General features: G+C 33.7%; 1 protein-coding gene across 1 annotated transcript in view; it reads left to right on the top strand.

The window, feature by feature from the left end:
* LOC149572520 (calcineurin B-like protein 3) overlaps positions 1-13,929 on the top strand; it is a 40,143-nt gene extending 26,214 nt beyond the window's left edge. The window contains exons 8-10 of the mRNA XM_089813641.1: positions 2,248-2,328; positions 7,622-7,734; positions 13,385-13,929. Of these exons, the coding sequence (XP_089669767.1) occupies positions 2,248-2,328; positions 7,622-7,734; positions 13,385-13,442 (252 nt within the window). The 3' untranslated portion in view covers positions 13,443-13,929. The remainder of the gene's footprint in view (positions 1-2,247; positions 2,329-7,621; positions 7,735-13,384) is intronic.
* Positions 13,930-24,160: the final 10,231 nt, after the last annotated feature.

Raw genomic sequence — 24,160 nt, forward strand, 5'->3', positions numbered from 1 at the left:
TTGGAGATGTTAAATGCTTCCATTTAATGAGGATTTAGTAAGTAATATGTCATTATAATCCGATTTTGGCTAATCAAAAGCCATTTTTTCAATATTAAATTACCAATTTCATTAAATGGCAAAAAAGTTTTCAAGGCAATTTAATCCATTTAAAGCCAAATTTTGCAATTTTAATTCAAATCGATTTTGCTAAGCAATTTTAGCATTTTAACACAAATAAAATTATTTCTCTAGCCTAAAAATCGATTTTGCAATTTGACTTCACCATCACAAAAATTAATTTTCTTCACCAAAAAATAATTAAGATTTTCCAAAGACCAAATCTAAGAAAAATTTCATTTTTTGAAAATTATTCAAATTTATACAATTATATCCAAATTTTGAAAAGAAAATGTCTAAGTACAAAATTCACAATTTTGTCCTACCAAATTGGAATTAACTTTGAAATTTGTTCGGCCGAAGGATAGAATTGATGGCTTTAGAAAATCAAGTTAAAAAAAATTGGGTGAAAGTGTCCAAGGCTCAAAATTCTCGAAAATTCAAAATTGTTGGACAATCCAAAAATTTGCCGAGGCGATAAAAAAAAAGGGGGGTCGAAAACCTCACAACACTCTTCACATTATAACCAAAGGTCTCTTGAGATTCCCATAACTCCTATAATTAATTATAACTCTTTGAATATTCATGCCTCAATGCATGTGAATGACACATGTCATTTATACTTAATATTACAAATTAAACTTAAGTGTCCTTTTCAACTGAAGATGACAATAATGGTAATAACCTCTAGATTTTGAGAGATAAAGATCTCTATTGCAGCTACAAACTTTAACAAAAATTATAATACAATATCAAAAAAGAAAAAGAACTAGAATAACCAAGGTCCTAGCAATAATATAGATTAAGTGTTAAACAAAAAGGGGGAAACAAATATAGTCAAGTATGCAAAATAGTAATAAAAACATAAATTATAATCATAAGGAGGAATGATGCAATAATAAAATGTAGTGAGGATAGTAGAGAAATAAATGCTGATATAATATATGCATATTTATTATAAACAGAAGTATTTTTCTGTTATTAAATTGATAGTACTATATTCTCTTATTATTAACAGAAATATTTTTCTGTTATTAGATTGATGCTAATATTATTATGTTATTATAAACATAAGCTTAATTTGTTATTAGATTTTTATTATAAAAACATAAACTTTATAAGCATATGCATTATTCTGATATAATATAAGCATGTGTATTCTAAACATAAGTATTAGTCTGTTATTAAATTGATAGTGCTATTATTCTGTTATTGTAAAAACACAAATTATAATTATAAGAAGGAATGATGTAACAATAAAATGTAGTAATAATAGTAGAGAAATAAACGCTGAGATAATATGAGGATATGAATTATAAACAGAAATGTTATTTTGTTATTAAATTAATAATTTTTTATTACAATATTATTATGCTGAGATTATTTTCTAATCTCAGCATAGAGAAAATAGTAATTTTGTATAGTTTAATAATTATGATAAATAACTATGATAAATACAAAACAATTATGATAATGATGATGGTATCAACAAAAAATGACTCTCAAAAGAACAAATTTTTACATTTTATAGCAGTTTAAGTATTGCTACCATATGGTGAAGAGTAAATGGAGAGAAAGTTAAGTTCCGTCTCTATAAAGTTTCTCCAAAAGGAGCCTTCGAAATGCATAGGATTTTACCAGATAGAATTTTTTATATTGTTTTCTAATCTCAGCATAGAGAAAATAGTAATGTAGTATAGTTTAATAATTATGATAAATAAAAAACAATTATGATAGTGATGGTATCAACAAAAAATAACTCTCAAAAGAACAAATATTTACATTTTATAGTAGTTTAAGTAGTGCTATCATATGGTGAAGAGTAAATGGAGAGAAAGTTAAGTTCAGTCTCTATAAAGTTTCTCCGAAAGGAGCCTTCTAAATACATAGGATTTTACCAGATAGAATTTTTTATATTATTAAGGGATTGGTAATTGTCACCTGACACAATTCATTATATTTAGTGGAAGGTTGGATTTAATTTTAATTCATGTAATTAAAGTTTCTATTCTAAGTCCGAAGTTGGAAAAAGATTACTTGTGTGGAGATGGATTAGTTCCTTCACTCATCTTTTTCAATGTCATCTTTTATCATTGTAATAATGTATAGGTTTGCTTGAAATTCATTTAGTCCCATTGTTATTTGCAGGTGAAACAAATGGTTGTAGCTACACTTGCTGAGTCTGGCATGAACCTTTCAGATGATGTAGTTGAAAGCATAATTGATAAGGTATTGCTCTTGAAACTTTTTATTGAAAATTTTATGATTACTTGATATGTCACAAATTCCTTTGTGTCACATTTGCTGAGCTGAGAAGATGAGAGCATAGTTCAATTAGTAAGTCTTATATGTTTTATCTATGTTATTCTTTTGTTTGATTCCTCAAGATGTTTCTGGTGAAACATAAAAACTTTCTTTTAGAGATTCTCTACCTTCTGTTAGTTCAGTTGCACCCTTATGGGTACTCATTAAACTTTACTATGTTTTCACGTCAAGTATAAATGTATATTTCTATTTTATTGATACGATATAGCATAATTTTCTGCACAAGTTTTTGTTAGAGTTTTCATAATTTATGAAGCATCCGTGATTGTTTAATACTTTAAAACTTTGAATTAGCTGAATACTGTTTCAGGTACATGCCTCTGAAAGGAAGATGGAGAATGCAGTGCATATAATATACATTCCAAAACTGGAATTGCATTTTGTGTGCTTTGTGCTGTCTGTCTTCATATAGCTTTATTTCATTTTGCTGCTACCATTTCCATTGCCATTTGTTAGTATTCCTATAGTCAGTTTCTTATATGAATGTTCTGATGCTTAGAGGTCTATTTCATCTGGATTTGAAATTAGATAAAGTGAATTGAGTTAAGGCTTTGCCCTTGCAAATTCAGTGAATCACACAATAAAGGTATGTATCACCAACAACAGAACTCTATCTATTTAAGTTCCCTACTCCAGTATTTGTTTTCTCATCTTTGCTCTTGCATACATAAATGAATGCATCTTGTATGAAAGGGACGTGTGTAGGTGTCCTATGTGGCTAGAAGGACCTCTCTTTGTGGCGTTCTTTGTCATGACCCTTATTAAATTGTCATATTCAAGCACATAAACAGTATAAAACACCTTGATCTCTCTTTGTCAGCCTGCTGCAGTGAATTGGTTCGCCTCTGTGCAACTTGGTTGCAGCAGTTCTGGTCAATTTTGGTCTTGTATGCCTCCCAGTTCAAGTATCTGAAGCTTACTTCTTTTGGTCAAATTTGAAACTTAAAAAGAAGGAAGTGAAACCTTGTCCTGCACTCTATTGATTATTAAAAGAAAAAATACCCTCAAAACGGAAATGTACTTGAAATTAGAGGGCATTCAGTCCTGAAACTTGCATCCAGAAACTAATACATCTTTTACAAAAGGGAGTTGTGCAGGTGTCTAATGTGGCTAGAAGGACCTCCCTTTGTGGTACTGTGTGTCATGTGGCCCTTATTGAATGTCGAGATTCAAGTAAAGCAAAAAAGTATTAAAAAAACTTGGTTTCTATTTGTCAGCCTCGTGCAGTGTTGGCTTTCCTCTAGTGCAACTTTGTTGCAGCAGTTCTGGTTAATTTGGTCATGTATGTTCCGCAGTTCAAGTATCTGAAGATTACTTATTTTGTTCAAATTTGAAACTTTAAAAAAGTGTACGCTTATCGTGCATTCTATTGATTGTTAAAAGGAAAAGCTGCCTCAAAACTGGAATGTACTAGAACTTAGAGAGGACATCCTGTCTTGAAATTATATGTTTTTTTTCTCAACATATCTCGCAGTAAGTAGTAATGGCCATAGTAAATCTCATATAAGTTTGCTGTCCAATGGTCTGTGCCATTTATGTTCATTATCTCCTTTGTAGTCAACAGTGTTTTACTTTTGGCAACATGCACCGTGACAAATGTTGACAATGATAATGCAATTGTCTTTAGTACCTCAGATGCCTTTTACCAAAAGTAAGAATACAAAATAATTTTAATTGCCCATTCTTAAGTAGATCCATGCTTCTTCTCCATGCCTAGTTGGATTTCCTCATTACCATGCTTCTCCTTATCCTCTCTCTAACATGCATACTGATTTTGTGGACTAGATCTGCATGGACTTGATATATGTGCATGTACGTGATCTGACGATAGAATTCTGTGGATATGCTTAGGGTCCACACTAATCACTTTTTCATGTGATATAAGGTTTCCATTTTAACAACTTTTAACAAATTAGCAGTCTAAAATTATCAACGCATAATATTGCATATGAAGCATGCACATTGGCACACTACCATCCCTAACTGATGTGGTAGTCATAGTATTAGCATTTTTGCCCTCTTTGCCCCCATCAGTTATTATTGTCAACAGGAATATTCCTTTGTCTTTCATTTTTATTTTTAAGTATCTATAAGGAAAATGTATTGCTTTTAGTCTGAGAATTTCATGCTATATTACCTGGTTTTCCAAGGTTACAGGGGTGCAACTCTTCATTCGTGCTAGACTTGACTTCACAGTGAAAATTAGTTGCTACATTTCTTAAAAAAATTGTTAACCTTTTTACCAGATACTGGCGTAACCACCAACGTAGGTGCAAGCATGCCAGCATGCCAGCATGCCAGAAATAGACATTGCACGATGCATCTTTATTTCTTTGATAACCTTTGTTCCCTGCACTACCTTGGTCAACAAACCAATCTCTAGCTCTGACAATGTAAAGCGCCACTAGTAAACTTCAGAGCATCATTATAAAAAGAAAGCACCATGTGCCTTACTACCACAAGTAGATTCTTGCAGAACTCCCCCAATATCTTATTATCCATGTACAACTCATGCACTTTCTCTCGTAACTGCATTAATGGAGCTTCCAACACAGCACTTGGGGGTTGCTGTTTGTGTTTTTACAAAATATGCACCTTGTATCTTCAAAAAACATTTTGCCTTAAATTCCTTAATTACTTTAGCTTGAACTAGGAGCTCCAAAATAAATCCCTAATTTCTTCAAATTTCTTCAAACTCTCTAGTATTATCACATGTGATCTGAGATGACCATTGTTTGCAAGATTGTCTTTCACCTAAAGTTGGCCGAACCAACCTTGAAACAGCTACTTCTTCACAATTAAAAATCCTCTTTAAGTGGTTGGCTGTAAGTGGCCCTCGCCTAAGTGAATCCTTAGATTGCTCTCCCCTTGCCATCCCCTTACTGTACAAAGGAGATATTTCATGCAGATCAGCAACAAAGATCCTGGACGCACAAATCAAGCTAATCTTGTATTTGCAAACTACGCTTCCTATTATACTAGTGCAACTGCTATGAATGATTAAGTTTTGAAATATTACTTCTGTGGTTAATTAAGTTTCAAAAAAGTAAAAGGTTGTTTTTACCAAAGAGCCAAAACTTGGAATTGGCAAGGCTGACTTGTGAATGGATCGGGATCGTTTATGAATCCGCGAAGTGAAAAAGCACTTGAAATTTAGAGATTTTTATGATTTAAAACTTATTTCATGCAACCTTTATGGAATATAACTTAAAAACATTGTAACATCATCAATTAGTAGCCAACATACATAAACAAAGAACATAAATGATAAATCCATCACATACGTAAACTGCAAATTGTAATTTATAGCTGAAGTAAATAGAAAACATAGGATCATATGACATAGATATATCAAATTATAAATGTTGTCAAATCATAAATGTATGCAAGATGAAGATCCATAAAACTAATGACTTAGAATCATAAATGTATGCAAGATGAAAATCCATAAAATGTATGTTTATCTGTAAACAAAATGAAAAAACAAGTCTATCTTCTCTAGCTGCTCAAGTGTATCTCTCACTTTTCCTCTCTTTTTTGTCATACTCAACAAATAGAAGACCGTTTAGGGTTATAAGAAAGAAATGATTAAGAAAAATCATTAAAAAAACTTATTTTTTAATGTTTTGAAGTTGTCCAATTTGGCTGTCCAATTTTTTGAGGCGATTCATGGGAAAAAATTGGCAATCCGATTCACTGGGTCAGGAAAAATCGCCCAGGCTAAGCTGAATTGCAACTTGTGTGAATTGCATGAGTAGCCACAATTTTTGGCTCTTCGGTTTTAACCCTCCCCACCTCTCCCATATAATTGGTGCTCTTCACAATTGGTGGTTCAACTAAGTCACGTCACTAGAACCTCAAATTTCACATCCTCTAAATGAAAGACAATTAATTTTTACTCCAGGGGGACGTTATAACCTCCACTATCTGCAATTCCAGAAAATCCAATTCTGAATCTACTTCTGTATTAGGCATTGGTCTTTATGCTAGCTGACAACAGTTTGAGCTGTGAACAATTCAACTTCTATATGATTTCATGGTCACCAAAAGCACTAAACAATGATAAGATTGTGATTATTGGGTTCGGTTGGGCAAGGAATCTTGGTTTTAGACTGGGACAATTGGTAACCCGTTGATTTTAGCTAATGCTCACATGTTTTGTGGCAACAACTCTTTCAAATTCAGATTATCATGTGTTGATTGGTTGAATTATCTCAATTTAGGAAAGAACATTAAATGAAATTGTAAGTAGTCTATGCTCCCATGTCGCAGCCCTAGTCTATGCTGGATTATTTGAACAAATCAGGTAACTGTAAAGTAACACACAACACTTGAGATATAAATAGGCGAAGTGTGAAGAAAGGAGCGCCTTTTGGGCCAAGATATAATTCTATATCTTTATGTACATCTTTGTATAATTCTATATCTTAATGTACATCTTTATCTTGTAGAACGTTAAGTGTATCCATGTAATGGTAGATGTATTCTATTTGTGGCACTATATCTATGAGCTAGTATCTTCAAACAGTACGACATGAATCACAGCTTAATAATACGCTTAGTACATCTTTTTGATGGCTAGATGGAAAGCCACAATTTGAAAAAGCTATCTTTAGATTGCAATATTAATGTTGACTTTGTTGATTTTCCATGTATGATAGCAGGGATAATATATAATGGTTTCTGTCTCTAAAAACTTTTAGATCTTTGCCCAACAACTGTTTGTGAATGCTTACAAGTCACTAATCATATCAGAATATGGTTGCACATTAGGCAATCTTATGCGTAATGCTTGTCATATTCAGAGAAATTCAATGTATTTGCTGCTGCTTTTCTTTTTCCAATGTATTCTAGATGATAGCTTCTAAAGCATTTCTTCAGTCTGTGGGCTAATAAATCACATCGTTTTATATCTTTTTCTATTACAAAACTGGAAATCCGATTACCAAGACTGAAGAGACCTGATAATGCAATTTCTCAGCAACACTGGAAGGATATAATGTTGATGCTGAAAGAATGCAACTGTTTGTGTGTAAAATATTAATTTCATTGGAGAAATTTCGCTGTTATACTTAGTATCTTCTTACTAGTAGACAAACTTTGTGCCATCTTCTTTCATCTTATGCTGAATTTTTTAGTTGGCAAAGTAGTTCATTTATATAAAAGTTATATGTAAGAGATGCTTTTCTTGTGCTAGACTTTTGAGGAGGCAGACACTAAACATGATGGAAAGATTGACAAAGAAGAGTGGAGAAGTCTTGTTCTGCGACATCCATCTCTCTTGAAAAACATGACCCTTCCATATCTGAAGTAAATACATTTTCTGCTTAATTTCTACTTTTTAATGATTAGATATTTCAAATATGATAGGAAAATTATGTTGTTTGATAGATATATCAACATAATTACTTTTAAAGCATCTTGGTATTTATGTAAACTTTTCAGAACAGTATTAATAGATGAAAAATACTGATTGGTATTAACCCAAGGTACTACAAATGAAAGGATCTATATTTTTTCCAATACCTGATGGATCTCTTGTGCTACTTTTTTAATAGTTTTTTTATATTTACAATTACGACATCCCAATTCATTTTCACCTTATGATCCTTGTTTTCCACCGTTTCAATGTTTCTCAAATTATTTACTATTTCAGTATCCAGTTCTCATTCCTTGTGATATAAATACAGACTTCCATTACTATACTGATTAAAGGCACATCTTGAAAAGTTACATTTTGTGAAGTTGGATTTGTATAAGTTTGATATGTTTTCTTTTTATGTTATAACTAGAGCTGTGTGGGTTTTCTTTTAAGTGGCTAGTCCTTGGTATGCCTCATATAGCCTTATAACTTTTAACTGTTCTAAGAAGATATTGATGACATACTTTTGACTCTTCAAACTTCTGTAATGGGATATTTGGCAAGCCACAGAAGTTCCTGTTTAGAACCTCTGTAATAACCCTAGAATTTCTCTAACTATTTGATCAGTTCACAAATAAGTTTTTATTTATAACTTACAGTTTTTACAGATCACAATTAATCAAATAAGTTTTATTTAAAAATCTATTTATTTAATTACAATTCATTCCATTTTTTAAATTTAGTTTTCATGGTGTCGGACCAACTCATGGGATTTCTTAAAATTTGGCAAATTTTTTAAGAAACAAACAAGCCTCTTTTGATCTGGATTTATTTTTCAGAAATTTGTTTTTTGATTTTTAAAGAAAAAAGGGTAACAGAGGGCCAGCAGAAACCCTGACCAGGTCGTATGGGAGCAAACTCAAAATTTGAAAACAAAAATTATAAACCTTCCCAAAATTTTGTAACTGGAAAAATTATAAGCCCAGAAATTTTTTTTGAAGGATTAAAAAAAACTATAAATATTAAAAACCCAAAGAATAATTTTTTCTATAGGGAAAAATTAATATGTTAATATTTTAGATGTCTTTATTTAGACAACCCTGCCTTTTAAGTTCACGTTATTTTAAGCATTTGTAAACTCTATTTATTTGTGGGAATTGTGAATACAAATAGTTTCAGTGGGAAGCTGTTCAAGCATTGTAAGCTGTAAAATTTGGTCAAAGAGGTGATGCCTGGTCAAATTTGAATGGCCTATCTATGCTTGGGTCCATTGAACTAGAGCTAGCATTGGGTAAAAAATCATTTTGTAAGATTGAAATGTGTCAACATGGGTTAAAAAATACATATTTGATAAGGATTTTCCTATAAATGTTTAAACCCTGCATTCACCTCTCCAATAGGCCCTAGTATTCGCGGAGTCAATTTTTTTGGGCTTGCTGAGTACTTATAATATGCTACCCTATCTTAATTATCTGAGTATTCAATCAATTTTATTGTTCCTTGAAAACGATCACAATGTCTAATAAACAGACTTGAGTGATACACAGACATATGGTCTGTCTGGTTATTTAAAATTGTTCATGTAAATTCAAAGCACATTCCGTCTAGTACTAGCACCATGATGGGGACTGCACAGAAAGCTAATAGTGCTGGAGTGATTACAACTGGTTAGGCAGGACGAAGACTAACCTTTCTTATTGACTGCTGTTCAAAACCTTCACTGCCTGTATCTGTGGTGTTTGGTCAATGTTAGAAAGAGGACCTGTGTTGTCCTTTCTTGTTTGTAACGATGCCAGAAACAGGTACAACCGCTCCAATTACCACTGCCTTGAGTTATTGTCACTACCTCCTAAGTCCTGTCAAACCATTGTTAATCTCTTTTCCTCTGCTGGTGAGTTGCCCAAACCATGTGACTCCTCCATTCTCACTCGCAGCCATTCTCCACAATTGCAAACACATTTTCAGCATGCAATCCTACAGCCCGATAATGAGGAGTGATTCTGCCCGCAATCCAAGTACCTGCCCATTGTTCATCCTTAGATTAATCAAATCGATTCTTCCTTATTTAATTTGCTCCCTTCTTGCATTTCATGCAAATCAAATACCCTCGTCAACACCCTTTGTCTCTTCAGTTCCCATAATGCTCAAGTCCAGAATCAGTGTGAGTGATGTAAAGAATAGGCAGGTAACTGTGAAATCTCTGAAACTGGATGTCGGGTCTTCACTGGTTTCGTTTCCCACTTAGTCTATTTTCCATGCTGTTAAGTTCTGCCGATATTCTTTGGACACCTTCAGCGCATGGAGAGAAGCCTTCTGCAAAGCTTTGCCTCACTTCAGAGGTTGCCCACGATTCCTTTGCCAAAACACTACTGCCTGGAATTGAATTCTTTCAACATCTGGCTCCTAGCCAGAGCACCGATCTAAGTGCTGCAGATAGATTATTCCTGTCGAGACACTGCACCCTGCACAGTAGTCTGGCCTGTTCCATTATGAACTCTACCTGTTCTCCAAAAATTCTCGCCTCCAAACTGAGTGTTATCCTCAACTCTCCAGTCTTTTGGTAATGCTCAGACCCCTTGAATCCTAAGCCCATGTAGCAATTCTGGCTTTCCCTCCCTTTTATTCCTTTTTGATTTGATTTGCTCTTTCACCTTTATACATATTATGATATTTATAGCAAATTTGTAAATGCAAAGAAAAGAGGTTTAAAGAAGCATTAAACAAATTAATAGCTGATAGGCTTTGCGGCCGGATTCGTCTCACGCAACCAACAAAAGCATTGGAAAACATTTTTTGGCCATCATTATTGGCGAGGAAAAGAGTTATGGAAAGCAGCTGAGGCAGTGAACGACTTGGGAAGGTTGGAGATTTCACCGATGATGTGGAAATGAAGATGATCAGGGGCAACGGGGGTAGTGGGTCTACGCTACTAAGAACATTGGCACCGGTGAGCTGTTTTTAGTGAGCAATGCCGTGGCCATTGATGATGGACATATCTCAACAGTGATCCGAAGTAGTTGCTAACCATATGAGCGGTGAAAAACCTCAGTCAAACAATGGAACAGTTCAGAGTTTCGTCGGCTTTCGTCACTGGACTGTGCAAGTCAATGTTCATTTAAAGGCAATGACTTACTCACATCTACTGGCATGCTACCTTGCTTAATTTCTTCAAAACAAGGGCAATATCTAAAATCCCTGCTATTTGAGCTTCACTAGTAGATGATTCATGTTAGATAAGACCATCATCAGATTATTCAACTGTCAGTACTAACAAAAATCTTTGAAAATTTTAAATAATGAATTGAAGGGTTTGTCCGCCGCTGGCTTTTAGTGCAAAGTGATTTGGTTTAAATATCTTGTTCCTTTACGTTGAAGCATATTGATGCAGTATAGATATGTATGGTTTCACAAAATTTACATTAATAATCTATTACACAAATGTGTATGTAGTCATGATTTTTCATTTTCTCTGAAGTGAAATACTAGCTTATTTATATATATATATAACATGTCAATATAGGGCTTATTAGCCTTATTATATTTTTCAATTGAATATGATTTTAAATACGCAACTATCAGTTATATCCTTGCACCTTTCTGGGTGCAAGCACTAAAATATTTTATTACAAATGTATCAAATTTATTAAATGCAAAGAAAAGAGGTTAAAAGAAGCATTTAATAATTTTTTCCCAGAAACTTTGAATCTTGGGGGGGGCATTACAGTACTGAGTCTAAGTTCGCAATTATGGTTGGAATAATGTTAAAATGTCTTTTGTTTATCAAATGGGGGCTTTTGAGTGACTTTTAAGTCAAATCAGGGTTTCAAATTCTTTCTAGGTTGCTTTTTCTTATTAAAATATTTTCAAATTGTTTTGGTTATTTTTTTTTTCGAATGACCCTGCCTATGTGTCACTTTGGGTTTGCTAAGGGCAGCCAAGATACACCTGAGGTACATTTCAAATGTACCTGGACCCATTGGCCCAGGTATGGTCACCGTACCATGTGAACCTTGTTCAGCATATTTCATTTCATTCCATAGAATACCATCTTTTAAATTTAGTTATGTTCTAGTTACTATATCTCGAACAATTCGTCCAAACATCCTGTAATTATGTTGTTTACATTTTTTTATAGTGCAATTCTGAAAATAAGTTCTGTATCCATTCAAATTTTCAAGTGTTATATTGCCTAAAATTGTAAGTATTAACTCTATTTAAAAGCCTCAGAAATAACCAATAAGATAAGAGAAAGCAAATTTCCACAATCCATAGATAATCAGTCATGTTGTGGATTCAACTTTGTCACTGTTTTTGCATCAATGTTTCAGATCACACTCTGTGATCCATCATCAGGATGAAAGATAGAGAGCAAAAGTGCCAGTGTGTGATCCGAAACGTCACTGCAAAATAGCGACGCAATTGAATCCAGAAACATTACTGAATAACCAATAAGATCTTTGACAGTTTCTGGATATGCCCAAAACTTGTGTAGGATCACTTGGAATAAATATATCCTAGATTTGGATACTTTAGTACAAATGAAATGATGGTACTATATATTAATATAACTTTATGTGGTTTCTGGATAATACATTTTTTCAACTTCCTATCATGAAGTGTTTCAAACTTAGCTGGTCTATCACATATTATCCAATTGGATCTTTTAATCACATTTTGTGGCATTGGTATTATTTTTGAAAGAAAAACTTCAGGTTATTTGCATCTTTTCTGATTCCGTGAAATGATTGGAAGCTTCCCTAATTGAAATAATGGGAATGTTACTTATATTGAACAGTAAAAAAGTTGAAGTTGTTGCTTGTATCTTTAGATTTGCATTCAAGCCTTAAGACGGAAAAAGGTCATGGACAAGCGAGCTACCATTTTGACATATGAGAATCCCTTTGTAGGGTTCATCACCAGTTTTCTTTCCCATTACAGTATTAAATCCCATCCTGAAATATATTCAGTAGTGAAAACACATTGTTCTAATATGTCTTGATACACAATGCAACTAGGATGCTCATCTATGGCTTAAATATTCAAATGCTGTGCCCGTTGAAACCATATTAAGAATAACCTCTGGCCTCTTAGAAGATAGATCTGACCTACAATATACCATTTCTATGTTTTGAAAAGTCAGACTACTGTGATAAAGACATAATTGTTACACTATACTCTTGTTTCTTTATATAACTTTTTGCCTTTTGAGGTACGAGCATGTCACCTTCGTTATTATGGACCATAATTGTGATTAATGCTGTGCTTGCAGCACTATTTTCAGTAACTCTTATTTGTGGAGGACGCCTTTCATGAGCATGCCAGGGGTTTCAGTCTCACTTTTTGCCATTTTCTGTAGAATATTTAAAGATTGGCAATTGTCATTTAAAGATGTTTGAAGTGTCTTGTTATTCGTTGCAAGCCTTTATATGTTAGTATTCTAATTTCAGTGAATTTCTTGTTTGGGGCATCTAAATTACAAATGCTATATTGAAAAAGTTTAAGCAATTTACATAGTAGGTATTTGGATTTTTAGTCGTGATCGAGTATCGTAGGATTTTTTCTATGGTTCATGCTAATCCTTTTTATTTTTTGGTACAGGGATATTACAACATCATTTCCCAGCTTTGTGTTCCATTCACAGGTGGAGGATACATGATCACGAATGTGCAAGTTTTCGTATGCCTAACAGAAAAAATGTAGCTCACGTGCTGTAATTTTGCTTTCATATTTGCCATTAAGGGTGAAATACAATCTGGGATATGCAAGGGCTTTTTCAATCACTTTAGTTATACATTTTAGTTGTTATGTTCAGAAATAGATGTTATGGTCGCCTGTTATCATCATTCATTTTTTCTGGAACTTTGTATTGGTTTTTAGTTTGGAGATTAAATGGCGTGTTCTGGTGGTTGCCCTTTGAAAGAAGAAAAAAAGGAAAAATTCTTCTTCAAATTGTGCAATAGTATGAAAATTTCATTTGAATTATGTGTAGCCTTTACCATGCAGTAATTGGTTATGCATAAGCTAGTTTGTAATTTTAGATTCTTTGTACAGTCAGCATGATATCATGCATTAAAGATTACTGTGATATGTACTGTGTTTATCAACTTTGTATTAATTGAAGCTGAGTGACTTGTAGATGGACAGCCAAAGTCAATCCTGCTCATTGCATTTGCAGTGTATTACTTTCAGCACATTTTCATTGTATAAGTTACATGAATGTTTAGCTGTACTGCTCTATATAACGTGCCAGTAAATTATAATCTTTTCTTGCTTGCAAGTTCTAGTCTTACAATAGTAGCAGTGTAAGTTAATTATCGTGAACTACAAATTTTTGTTTTCATTGAGACATCACAAAGCTGAAAACAAAACTTACACTAGTCAAAATACTAATACACTGTCAATATAAAGAAACTTTCATTGTCCTCGAGAAATACTAGAGCCGCATAGCTTTGATAATCAATGATGATATTTCATCTTAACTATGTTTTAATAACGAATAAAAAATATGAAGTGGTGGTTTAATTAAAATATAGTTGGGTCCTCAGTTTACGAGCACTAGTTGACATATCTGAAACTAAAACTTGTATGGTTTCTGTAGGATATATTCGAGAGATGGCAATTTAACCTCTTCTGGTGGAAGGTTTGAAGCTATTAATAGCTTTGGCGGCATTATACTTCTTCATCCATTTTTTTGGGAGGTAGCAATTTTTACCATAACAAAGACATGAATCTAGTAAGGAACGTAGCAAAAGGTTACAAACTTGTTTTCCTCGTCTATCTTCAAATCTATGGAGGTTAACCATAAAACACTTGTATTAGAGCATTGAAAGGAACTATAAATCAACACAACTCATTTCTGAGGATTGATTTTTCCATAAAAAGAGTTTTTACCCTTCGATTTGCTTTAACATAATAACCATATTCTTTCTTGCAACTTAGGAGCAATATATTGATTGACACATTCAACAACATTGAGTCATAAGGCAACCTTGTTTGAATCCTCGCATTTATATTAACCTATCTTTAGTACAATCCATTTATATCCGTCAACCATGAGTTGACCAAATTTAATTCTTAATAAGTTCATAATACACCTTGGAAACATCTTAATTTTTTTTCTTTATTTGATGAGCCCTTGTTTTAATCTCTTGATTTATGATAAATTGTTATTATCAATAATTTAATAAGGTGTAGAAAGTGCTCTTCTACACGTCTCTTAACACAATGGATGTAATGCCTTCATCCCCATAGCTTTAATTAAATATGCCATTTGCTTCTTGATACAAATTGGAAGAGAATGAATGAACTTTTCATTGCAAGTTCCTTGGGAGTTGAATGTATCCTATTTAGGGCATCTATTTGCAAACATTGTAATCACCCTTATGTAACACTCTTCCATAAAATGTTAGCCTGTCTTTTGTTATGCGTCCCTAGCCTACTCGTGTCTTAATGATCTATGCTATGCTCTATTTTTGCATATACCTTTCTTACAATTTTTTTTCGTTTCGCACTCTAATACTCATCATTTTTCAAATGCCTTTTATATCTTTAATGATCAAATGAAGGCAACTTTTGCTAAGAGATAGAACTCTTGGTAAATAAGACACTTTCCTAATTATTTCTTACACCCTTTTATGTCCTCTTATTCATTACATTTAACTCCATCCACATTTCACACACACATCATAAACCTCTTAAATGCCTCTGTCGAGAAATGAATTTCATAAGACATCATCCTTCACTATAGACATACCTTCCTCAAGAGTCTATTCCTAAGGCAGTAGAAAAATCTACTATGAAGATGCTCAAAAATTTGCTATGATATTGCACATAAATCGTTTGTATACTTTCTCTAAAGCTCTTCACAAATTTCCTCCAAAATCCTTCATAAATTTGAGTATATCCACTCTACAATTTTGCTTGTATTCTCTTAACTTTTCACATGAGATCATTAGCTTATATCTGATAAGATTAACCCGAGTCTGATGAAAAACAAAGATAACTAAATCTTGCTTAACGATTACTATCTCCTTACCTAATAACTTGAATCCCTGCCCATTTCTAATCTATCTCTAATCTATCTCTAATGGTTGAATGCAATCTTTGGCTCTTGCGGGTTAAGTGGCCCGATCTGGCGATTCATGACCATGCTTCCGTTCCTTGTAAAGTCCCACAATTTCTTGGATCGCCTGAACATTTAGGATGTTAATGTGTACCATCCTTTGTCTCAACACGTCCCTTTCTTTGGTCCTCACGGTGCGGGTTGGTAAATGCTTTGAGTAAATATACAAAAATGACTCTATTTGCTGCTACTGTTTTGGTTTCTTTTACCTTTTCCACTTCTCTCAAATTGTAAGGATATAATTCTCATCATTTTTCCACTTGCCTATTTTTAGATACATATAAAACACAGTTGCATCTGAGCTCCTCATGGAGAAGTCGAATGAGTTCACTCAATTCACTATTGAGTCTATCATACCCAACTTTCTCCTATAGCATCTATTAAATCTTCACAAACCTTCTTAGACTTTGCCACATAATATCTGCCTTGTTGTATGATATTTTCTAACCATTCTTCAAATACTCACAATCATCCTGCCTTGTGCACCCGCTCTAGGAAATTTTGAATGGCAGGTGATTTTGGATCAAATGATCGAGGACCTTAAGTTAATAAATATGGGTTTGGACCTTGTATGACATCGATGTATTCGACCATTTCCTTTAACATTTGCTTGAGTTTCCTCTTTCTAGTCTTTCCATGAAAGGTTAAAATACTTTTCCAATGATTGGCCATCCACCTGTCTGCTACCCTAATATCTACCTTTTTCACCTTGAGTCCCTTGTAGTGGTTCTTGCACTTCGTTTATTGAGGGCTTGGCTATCTCTGCAACTCACCTGTTAGTCTAATAATATAGATACATTCTAGAGGTAATCTTGAGCTTCTTAGCCTTGGGGGTAATTCCTAGGTACATACTCACCATGTCGTCTAGAGGCAGGGCAACCAGGATGTATTTCCTTTTCTTATTCAAAAAGCTTCTAGCTATTTGGGAGTGGAATCAGTTGTTCTTGTTGGAGGAACAGGTAGATTGGGCGTAGGATTCATCACACTCATGTATCGTCTAAATCAATGGCGACTTGAGATTTATAATCCATGTCCAGCTTGGAAAATTCCAGTTCATCATCTTCCATTTTCCTCTTTTCCTCTCCTGAGTCGAAGTCTAACCGTCCTCTATTTGTGGTTCCTTGTCCTTCCTACTTGTTCTGGACATTTAGCTTCAGGTTCTAGTTTTACTTTATGCTTCCCAATCATAACATTGACCAATCCATCTTGATTTCTCCTCTTAGGTCTTTGCAAAAGGTTCGGTTTAGTAGTTTTCCAAAACTAGTTGGAATATCTACAATCTCCACTTGAGCATCATTAATTTAACCAAATAAAGGGACTTGTTTTTCATCCATTGAATAAAACCTCCCATAAGTTTTGGTCAGGGTAAGACCTAGAGATTTGGTTATAGAGGCGGACATCATATTGTTTGAAGCACCATAAACTATGATACAATTGTTGAGTTTGTGTCCGTTCATAAACAATGATACATAGAAAGAATTTGGTTTATCTAAATGAACCAATGATGAATCCTCTTGGACAACATCTAAAATTCTTTCTTGAGAGGGCAATAAGGTTTTAGGGTTTAGGGGGAGTAGAAAACATTTGAACCAGAGAAGACTCAATATGTACGCGCTCTTGATTACATAATCAAAATTGAGAACTTTTGTCATACACATATTTACAAGCTTTATCGTGTTTCTTTGGGTTTAATTTTAAGTACTTAGTATAGAGATTTGAATAGTAGTAGATTTACAAAATTCAACTATATCAAAGGAAGAACTTGAATCAGATTTGCAAATTGTTAGTTTGGGATTTTTTAGAGTTGCCATTTTTATTCTTTATTTTTGGTTCGCTCCTATTTTCAAATGGTTATTTTGAACCATTGGTTCTGCCAAGTGTTAGATGCAATTTGAGGTCCAATATCCCCTCTTTCAATTGTCCATCCGTGAACCCCACCCTTTCAATCCTTTCTTCCCTCAAGGCCTATTGTTGACCAAGTCTGATCCCTGGTTTCCCTTTGCGAACATGGTGATTGAGGTCGTTTTCAAAGATTTGATTTTCTTTAATAGCTCTTGAACCTCTTGAACTTGTTGTACCATTTGAACCAAGTTCAAAAGGTTCATTACTTCAAGTCATTTTCGGTCTTCATGCAATATTATTAGTGGGCCCCAACCTTACATGCCACAGAGTTCAATTCTTAGAAGATGCATTACAACTGAATGCCTTGTTGGGTCCGACACACCTTTGTGTGACTTCATTAGTTATGGAAGGGTAATAAATTGAAGTAAGGTAATCATCAAATATCATGCCAAGATTTATTTTTAAGAGATGAAGAGAAATTTGGCACATGCGGAGGCAATATATTATTTAATTTGTTTGCTTTATATTTAATGACAGACGCCATCCTGTCCCATCCTCCTTATCCTATGACATATGTAATTCATTATGTCCTTCCATTAATGCCCTATCTTTGGTGTGAAGTGTATATGAGTAGAATTTCCCTTTTTCAAAGGTACAAATTTCTTCAGTTGGTTAAGTGTCAGCAACAGGAGTCCAAGGAAGGAGAAACATCTTTTGTAGTTGTTATAGTTTCTACTCTTTAGGTAACTCGTCTTCTTTTACTCTTTTTTTTTCACCTGTTAGAATGAAAGATTGTGTTTGCTTCTTTAATTTTCAAGCAACAAAGGGAATTCTAAATCACGAGGTCCACTCTGCACATTTTTGGGAATACCTGCAGTTTGTCTAGTAGGTTGCCCATTGTCTCAGACAGACCTTTTAGGAGTTGACCTAGGAGGTATAACAGAAAGGTTGTAAGAAACTTGCAGAGCCCTTTTCTACCAAAGTCTTGGATACCAACTTCTTTATGGCCTCTAGCTTCCCGTCAGCATATCCGTGTCCGAAATTCATTCGAGAATGTATTCAGATGTATGACATCCCTAGTGGAAATATTTTGAGGAAGGACAAAAGTATATTGCTAAGTATCACTAGGGAGACTATATCCAAGTTGTTTCATCTCGAAGAACAAGAGTTTGCAGATTTGACTCCTGCCTTATCACTGGTGAGGTTGTTAGAAAAGCCCAATGTTTATGAAAATATCATTGCAAAGAGTTGGACTTAAACTCCTTACAAAGGCGGCTCAAGGTTACCTAAAGTCTTTCAGAAAGGTCAAATGATCTCACATGTTCATGATGTGATGGCCTTGTTGCACCGAATTTGTGGTTCTTTGGATGTCTTCTTTTGAAGAATGGATGTACTTCTACATTCATATTATTTTGAAAGGATCCCAATTCTTTGATTGGGCTGAATTGATTGCTAGTTTTCTAAGAAACTAGCTCTGAGCATGGAGAAGGATTTCTCTATGTCTTCATACTTAACATATATGTTTTGCAATACCCACGATTTGCAATATCTACCTCATGAACTTGGGCAGAAAATATCACTATATATAACTACTACCCTGTTTTACATAGAGACAATGTTTTGGAAAACTATAGGAAGGTTCATGATATTTTTCTTAGGGAAATTTCGTTTTGAAATGAAAGGTCCTTCTCATTAAAGGTTCTCTTCTGAATCTCAAAAGTTTGTTCAAACTTTTGGTAGCATTTACATCCAATACCCCAAGTTCACTTATGTGAGGATAGGTGATTTTGAGGAGGAACATTTAACACTCCCTAGATTTGCCCTTGATTGTTTCATCTTAGTAGAGGTGTCTTGACATCTGATATTGGTCATAAATAAGTTTTCCATTGATGAAGCTTTTGATGTCATTTTTCCACTCAAGCTAGGTAAACTAACTTGTAGAAGTATGGAGGATGCTACATGCATAAGTTTAGATTTAATTAAATTTCATCTTGGCTCCTATCATGCTAGACAAAACTTCAATAGCAAAGGGATAGCTCATAGCTTGTTTGAATCTTGTGTGAAGCTTTTGCATGTTCCTAATATTGAAGACTTTTGGGAGGATTTTGTAGATGAACTGGAAATTTGGGGGAGAGACTATAGCAGGTTCACCATTTCCCAAATTAAGCTCTTCCATTTAGATTTGGGTATAGAAGTCTTGGATATTAAATAAGATAAAGTAGATTTAATAGGCACTCGAATAATTGAGTCCTTGATTTCTAGCAAAGCCATTATAAACTGGAATTTTGAAGAAGACAATATTCTTGAAAGAACATAGACAATGAATGAGAGAACAAATTCTTGGTTAATAATGGAAAAGGCCCAATGTGCTAAAAAATCAATTGGTTCCTGTTCTAATTTTCATTTCAAATCTGTAGGTAATAGGAGATCCGCAAGGATTAACAGGGCGCAAAGCAATAATCCTCCTCTAGTGCAAAAAGCTCGTTCTAAGAGAAGAAACAAGATGACAACACCTATTGGGTCTAGTGAAGCTATTCGGGAACTTGACAGGGATATAGGTGGTGTACTTATTGATAATCTTCAATGAGCTTAGATAATTGTGGGAACCTCTCCTTAAAGGATAGAGAATTTGAGTACCTCAGTTAAAGGCAATTAATCTCAAATGGTTCCTGATTCTGCACCAAATTGGCTGGTGACTTTAGTTAACAAGAAGAGGAGCCTAGTCCCTGTTTTTTTTCCCTATTGATGATATTGTGAGTAAGCACACTACCAGAACTTCAAAATCCATAAGAACTAAGAGCTCATCCAAAATAGTGTTTGATAAGGAAATTCTTGACAATTGGCTATATGTAGATATGTAAATATTGTCATTAATGGCAACAGATGATGTACATACTTGTAGAAAACCTCAAAAATAAAGATACTTAGCTTTTTGGTACTCAGAAAATTGTCTAAGTATGAAAGTGGTTTACAACAGTGTATTGTTTTATGTATAACTTGTTTATATGATGTTATTCTTGAGAGAGAAGATATATGGAGACATTATACATGTTGATGATGATATGTAAAAGCTCGAACATCAGTACAAAAAATAAACAATTAAGATTTATAGAACAACAAAATGAAAGGTAAATGAATTATTTTATTTACAAAATAATTACTTGACCAATTAGGGACAACATCCTAGATGTTTACTCTAAGTTGGGAAAGTTTATTTTGGTGCTAGCCAACCAACAACAATTTGTGAAAAGGCATGGTATTTATGCAAAGACATCTTGCGGAATTATTTGCAAGTGATGTGCGAAAGTTATGAATGGGAAGTTTTGTATCATATGTAGAAGCAAGTTTTTGATAACCTGATCTTGTGATCCAATATTGAGCTAAAGTCAGAAATCAGTTGAAAGAAGGTACATCATCTATACTTCTATATTCAAAGAACTTAGAAGATAAATTACTTGTTTGGGCAGTGAGCTCTTCTTGCATCCATTGTACCACAACTCCTAATAGGGATTCAAAGTCTCCTATTAGGGACTCTTATGTACTGAATGTGTTTATAGACTCCTAAAGAGGTCCTTTCTCTAACAAGATATATATATATATATATATATATATATATCTTTGTGGGCATCATTCCCACCGAGGTTTTCCCTTGGCTAGGGTTTCCCTAGTTAACAAAATATAGTGTTATGAGTTCAACATTACTTGTTTACTTTCTTATCCATGGTTCAAAGTGATAAATAATATTCAGTTGGTAACAATAGTTTGTAGAATACTGATTCACCCCCCCTCTCAGTATTCTCTATTTCTAACAATTGGTATCAGAGCACAGTGACTCATAAGAGACTTAATAACTTGAGTAAGATCCCTATGGATATGGAACAGCTGATGAAGAACCTTGAAGAGGCACTTGAACATATTGATCTTCTTATTGAAGAAAGAGATAAATTAAAAAATAGATATGAAGATTCCAAAATGTACATTGGGTAATTGAAGGACAAGATTGAACATCTCAAATCCAAGCTTGAATCTACTAAATCTAAAGTTGGTGATGATGAATATTCAAAGCTGAAAATAGAGTACAAGATCTTGAAGCATGAACTGAAGATTACAAATCTAAAGTTGAGTTTGAAGAATGATCATAGCAAAGGTGAATTTGATTTGAAGACTGCAAATTCAGATCTTAGAGAAAATCTAGTAGAGAGGACATCTGAATTTGAAGAATTAAAAGCAGATCATGAAGAACTTCAAAAGTTCAACACTATTGTGAAAGGTGAACTAACTCAAAGCAAGGCATAGCTTGAAAAACTTTATTCTAGCATAGAAAAAGCTTGATGAACAAATGTTAGTACAAAGACCTACCTATGATAAGATTGGTCTTGGTTACCTATTTAACATTTTTGCAAAGAAACCTGAAAATGGATCAGATCTAAAAGAAAAAGATAAATTTGACGATAAGATTGAATTTAGTCAATCTTTTGATAAATCTAAAGAAGTTGGACAAGACAAATAAAATGAGAAATTGGATGAACCTAAGCAAGTTGAATCTCCTAAAGAAACCACGTATGAATTTCAAGGTAAGTGTTTTTCATGTAATAAAATAGGTCATATGAAAAGAGATTGTGTAAATAAGTCATTTAATCATGTTACAAATTTTTATTGTCATAATTGTCATGGTATTGGTCATAAAGCAATTGATTGTAAGAAACCTAAATATGATAATGATAAAAGGAATGGTAGAATGTATGGAAATACTAACCCTGCAGATAGAATATCTAATGAGAGGACATGAAGAGAATGAAGACCTTTTGAAGAAAGAAAGCAAATCGCGTGTTATAAGTGTAACAACTTTGGACACAACCCATAATTGTCAAGCACCTATTGATCAACAAAATCCTAGAAGTAGAATCCCAATATGTCAGTTATGCAACAACTTCAGACATACAACAAAGTATTGCAGAATGGATAGAAGGAACAATGGAAGAAACTTTAGAAATATAAGGACCAATGAAAGGAACTTTGGAAATGACAAAAGAAATCATGAAAGGAACTTTAGAATTAACAAAGACAATGAAGATCAAAGAGATATAGTTAGTGAACTTCAAGAAGAACTTGATGAGACATTTGTAAAGGTATTAACTATTGGATTTGAAGAAAAGTTGGATGATGCAGAGAAAGAAAGATTGAAGTCAATAATCGAGGTTGATTCAACCAAGTTAAATTGAGCTTGTTCATAGCACCAAAATTTGAAACTTACTTTAGAGATCGAACTATGAGTAGCAAGGTTGAGAAAATATGTATCTAGGTGAGTTTAGATTGTAGCTAAGCTCGCCTTCAATTTGGAGCTTATTGGAACAAGTTACAAAGGAAATAAGAGTTACTATTATAACAGAGAAAGTTTATTCTATGATAGACGATGAAATCTATGTTTTCACAATAGATTTTATGGATCGAAGCTTTGTGGAGCATTTTCATGATGAGAGGAAGCAATGTTTAACCTCGGGTAGCATTTTAAGATTGGACAGATGATTTTGAGTAGATATTTGATTTCAGAATAAAATTATCAGCTTTTTGATGTAGCAAAGTGTGGAATTAATGCAAGTTCAATTTGGATAAATAGAGTACAAACTTGATCATTTCCACATTGCGATTATCTCAGAAGCTTAGAGCACCCAAAAGTGATCTCGAGCAAAACCATACTTCAAAAAAAGGTTATGAATTGAGTGATGATGTAGCTATTAGTTATATTGATCTATTGTTGAACTCCATAAAGGACAACGCCTTATACAAATTTGGAACATATGGAGAGATAACTCAGCTGGCTTACCTTGCATCTTTAGAAAAAAAATCTCATAAGAAGGTTGAGACTATGATGAAGAAAGCATTGATTGAGGCTAGTATGTCAAAAGAATAATCATAGGCTCAAACAAATAATCTCTAGACTGAAAAGAACTGATGAACAAGGTGTGATGTATGCACCACCTCTTTCAGTTGGTCAGGCATTAGATGTATCGATTGTAATAACTCCTACAAAGAAAAGCATCCTATATGCTGTTGTATTAGCCGAGCAACGTAGTGAAACCAAAAGGAAGTCTGAAAGGCTAGTAGAAGTTAAGACTCACAAGTCAAAAATAGTTAAGCAACAAGCTACTGGACCTGAGAAACATTTTTGACAATTGTAGATTCCAGTGAAGAAGAAGAAGATGAATAAGAAGTTAAACAACCTGAAAAGGTTATTGCTTCTAAACAACCAATAGGTAAAACAAGGCGACCCTGGAAATCGAAGATAGAAAAGATCAACACAACTATTGCCAATGAGGGAAACTTCGTGAAAATGAATAAGTTTCATGATTTGTACAATGATATTGAGAAAGAGAAGATTGATATCTCCATCATGAGATATATGATTCTTA

The sequence above is a fragment of the Cupressus sempervirens genome, chromosome 2, assembly GCF_028749045.1.
Source record: "Cupressus sempervirens isolate cs-2001-9-10 chromosome 2, ASM2874904v1, whole genome shotgun sequence".
Classification (NCBI taxonomy): domain Eukaryota; kingdom Viridiplantae; phylum Streptophyta; class Pinopsida; order Cupressales; family Cupressaceae; genus Cupressus; species Cupressus sempervirens.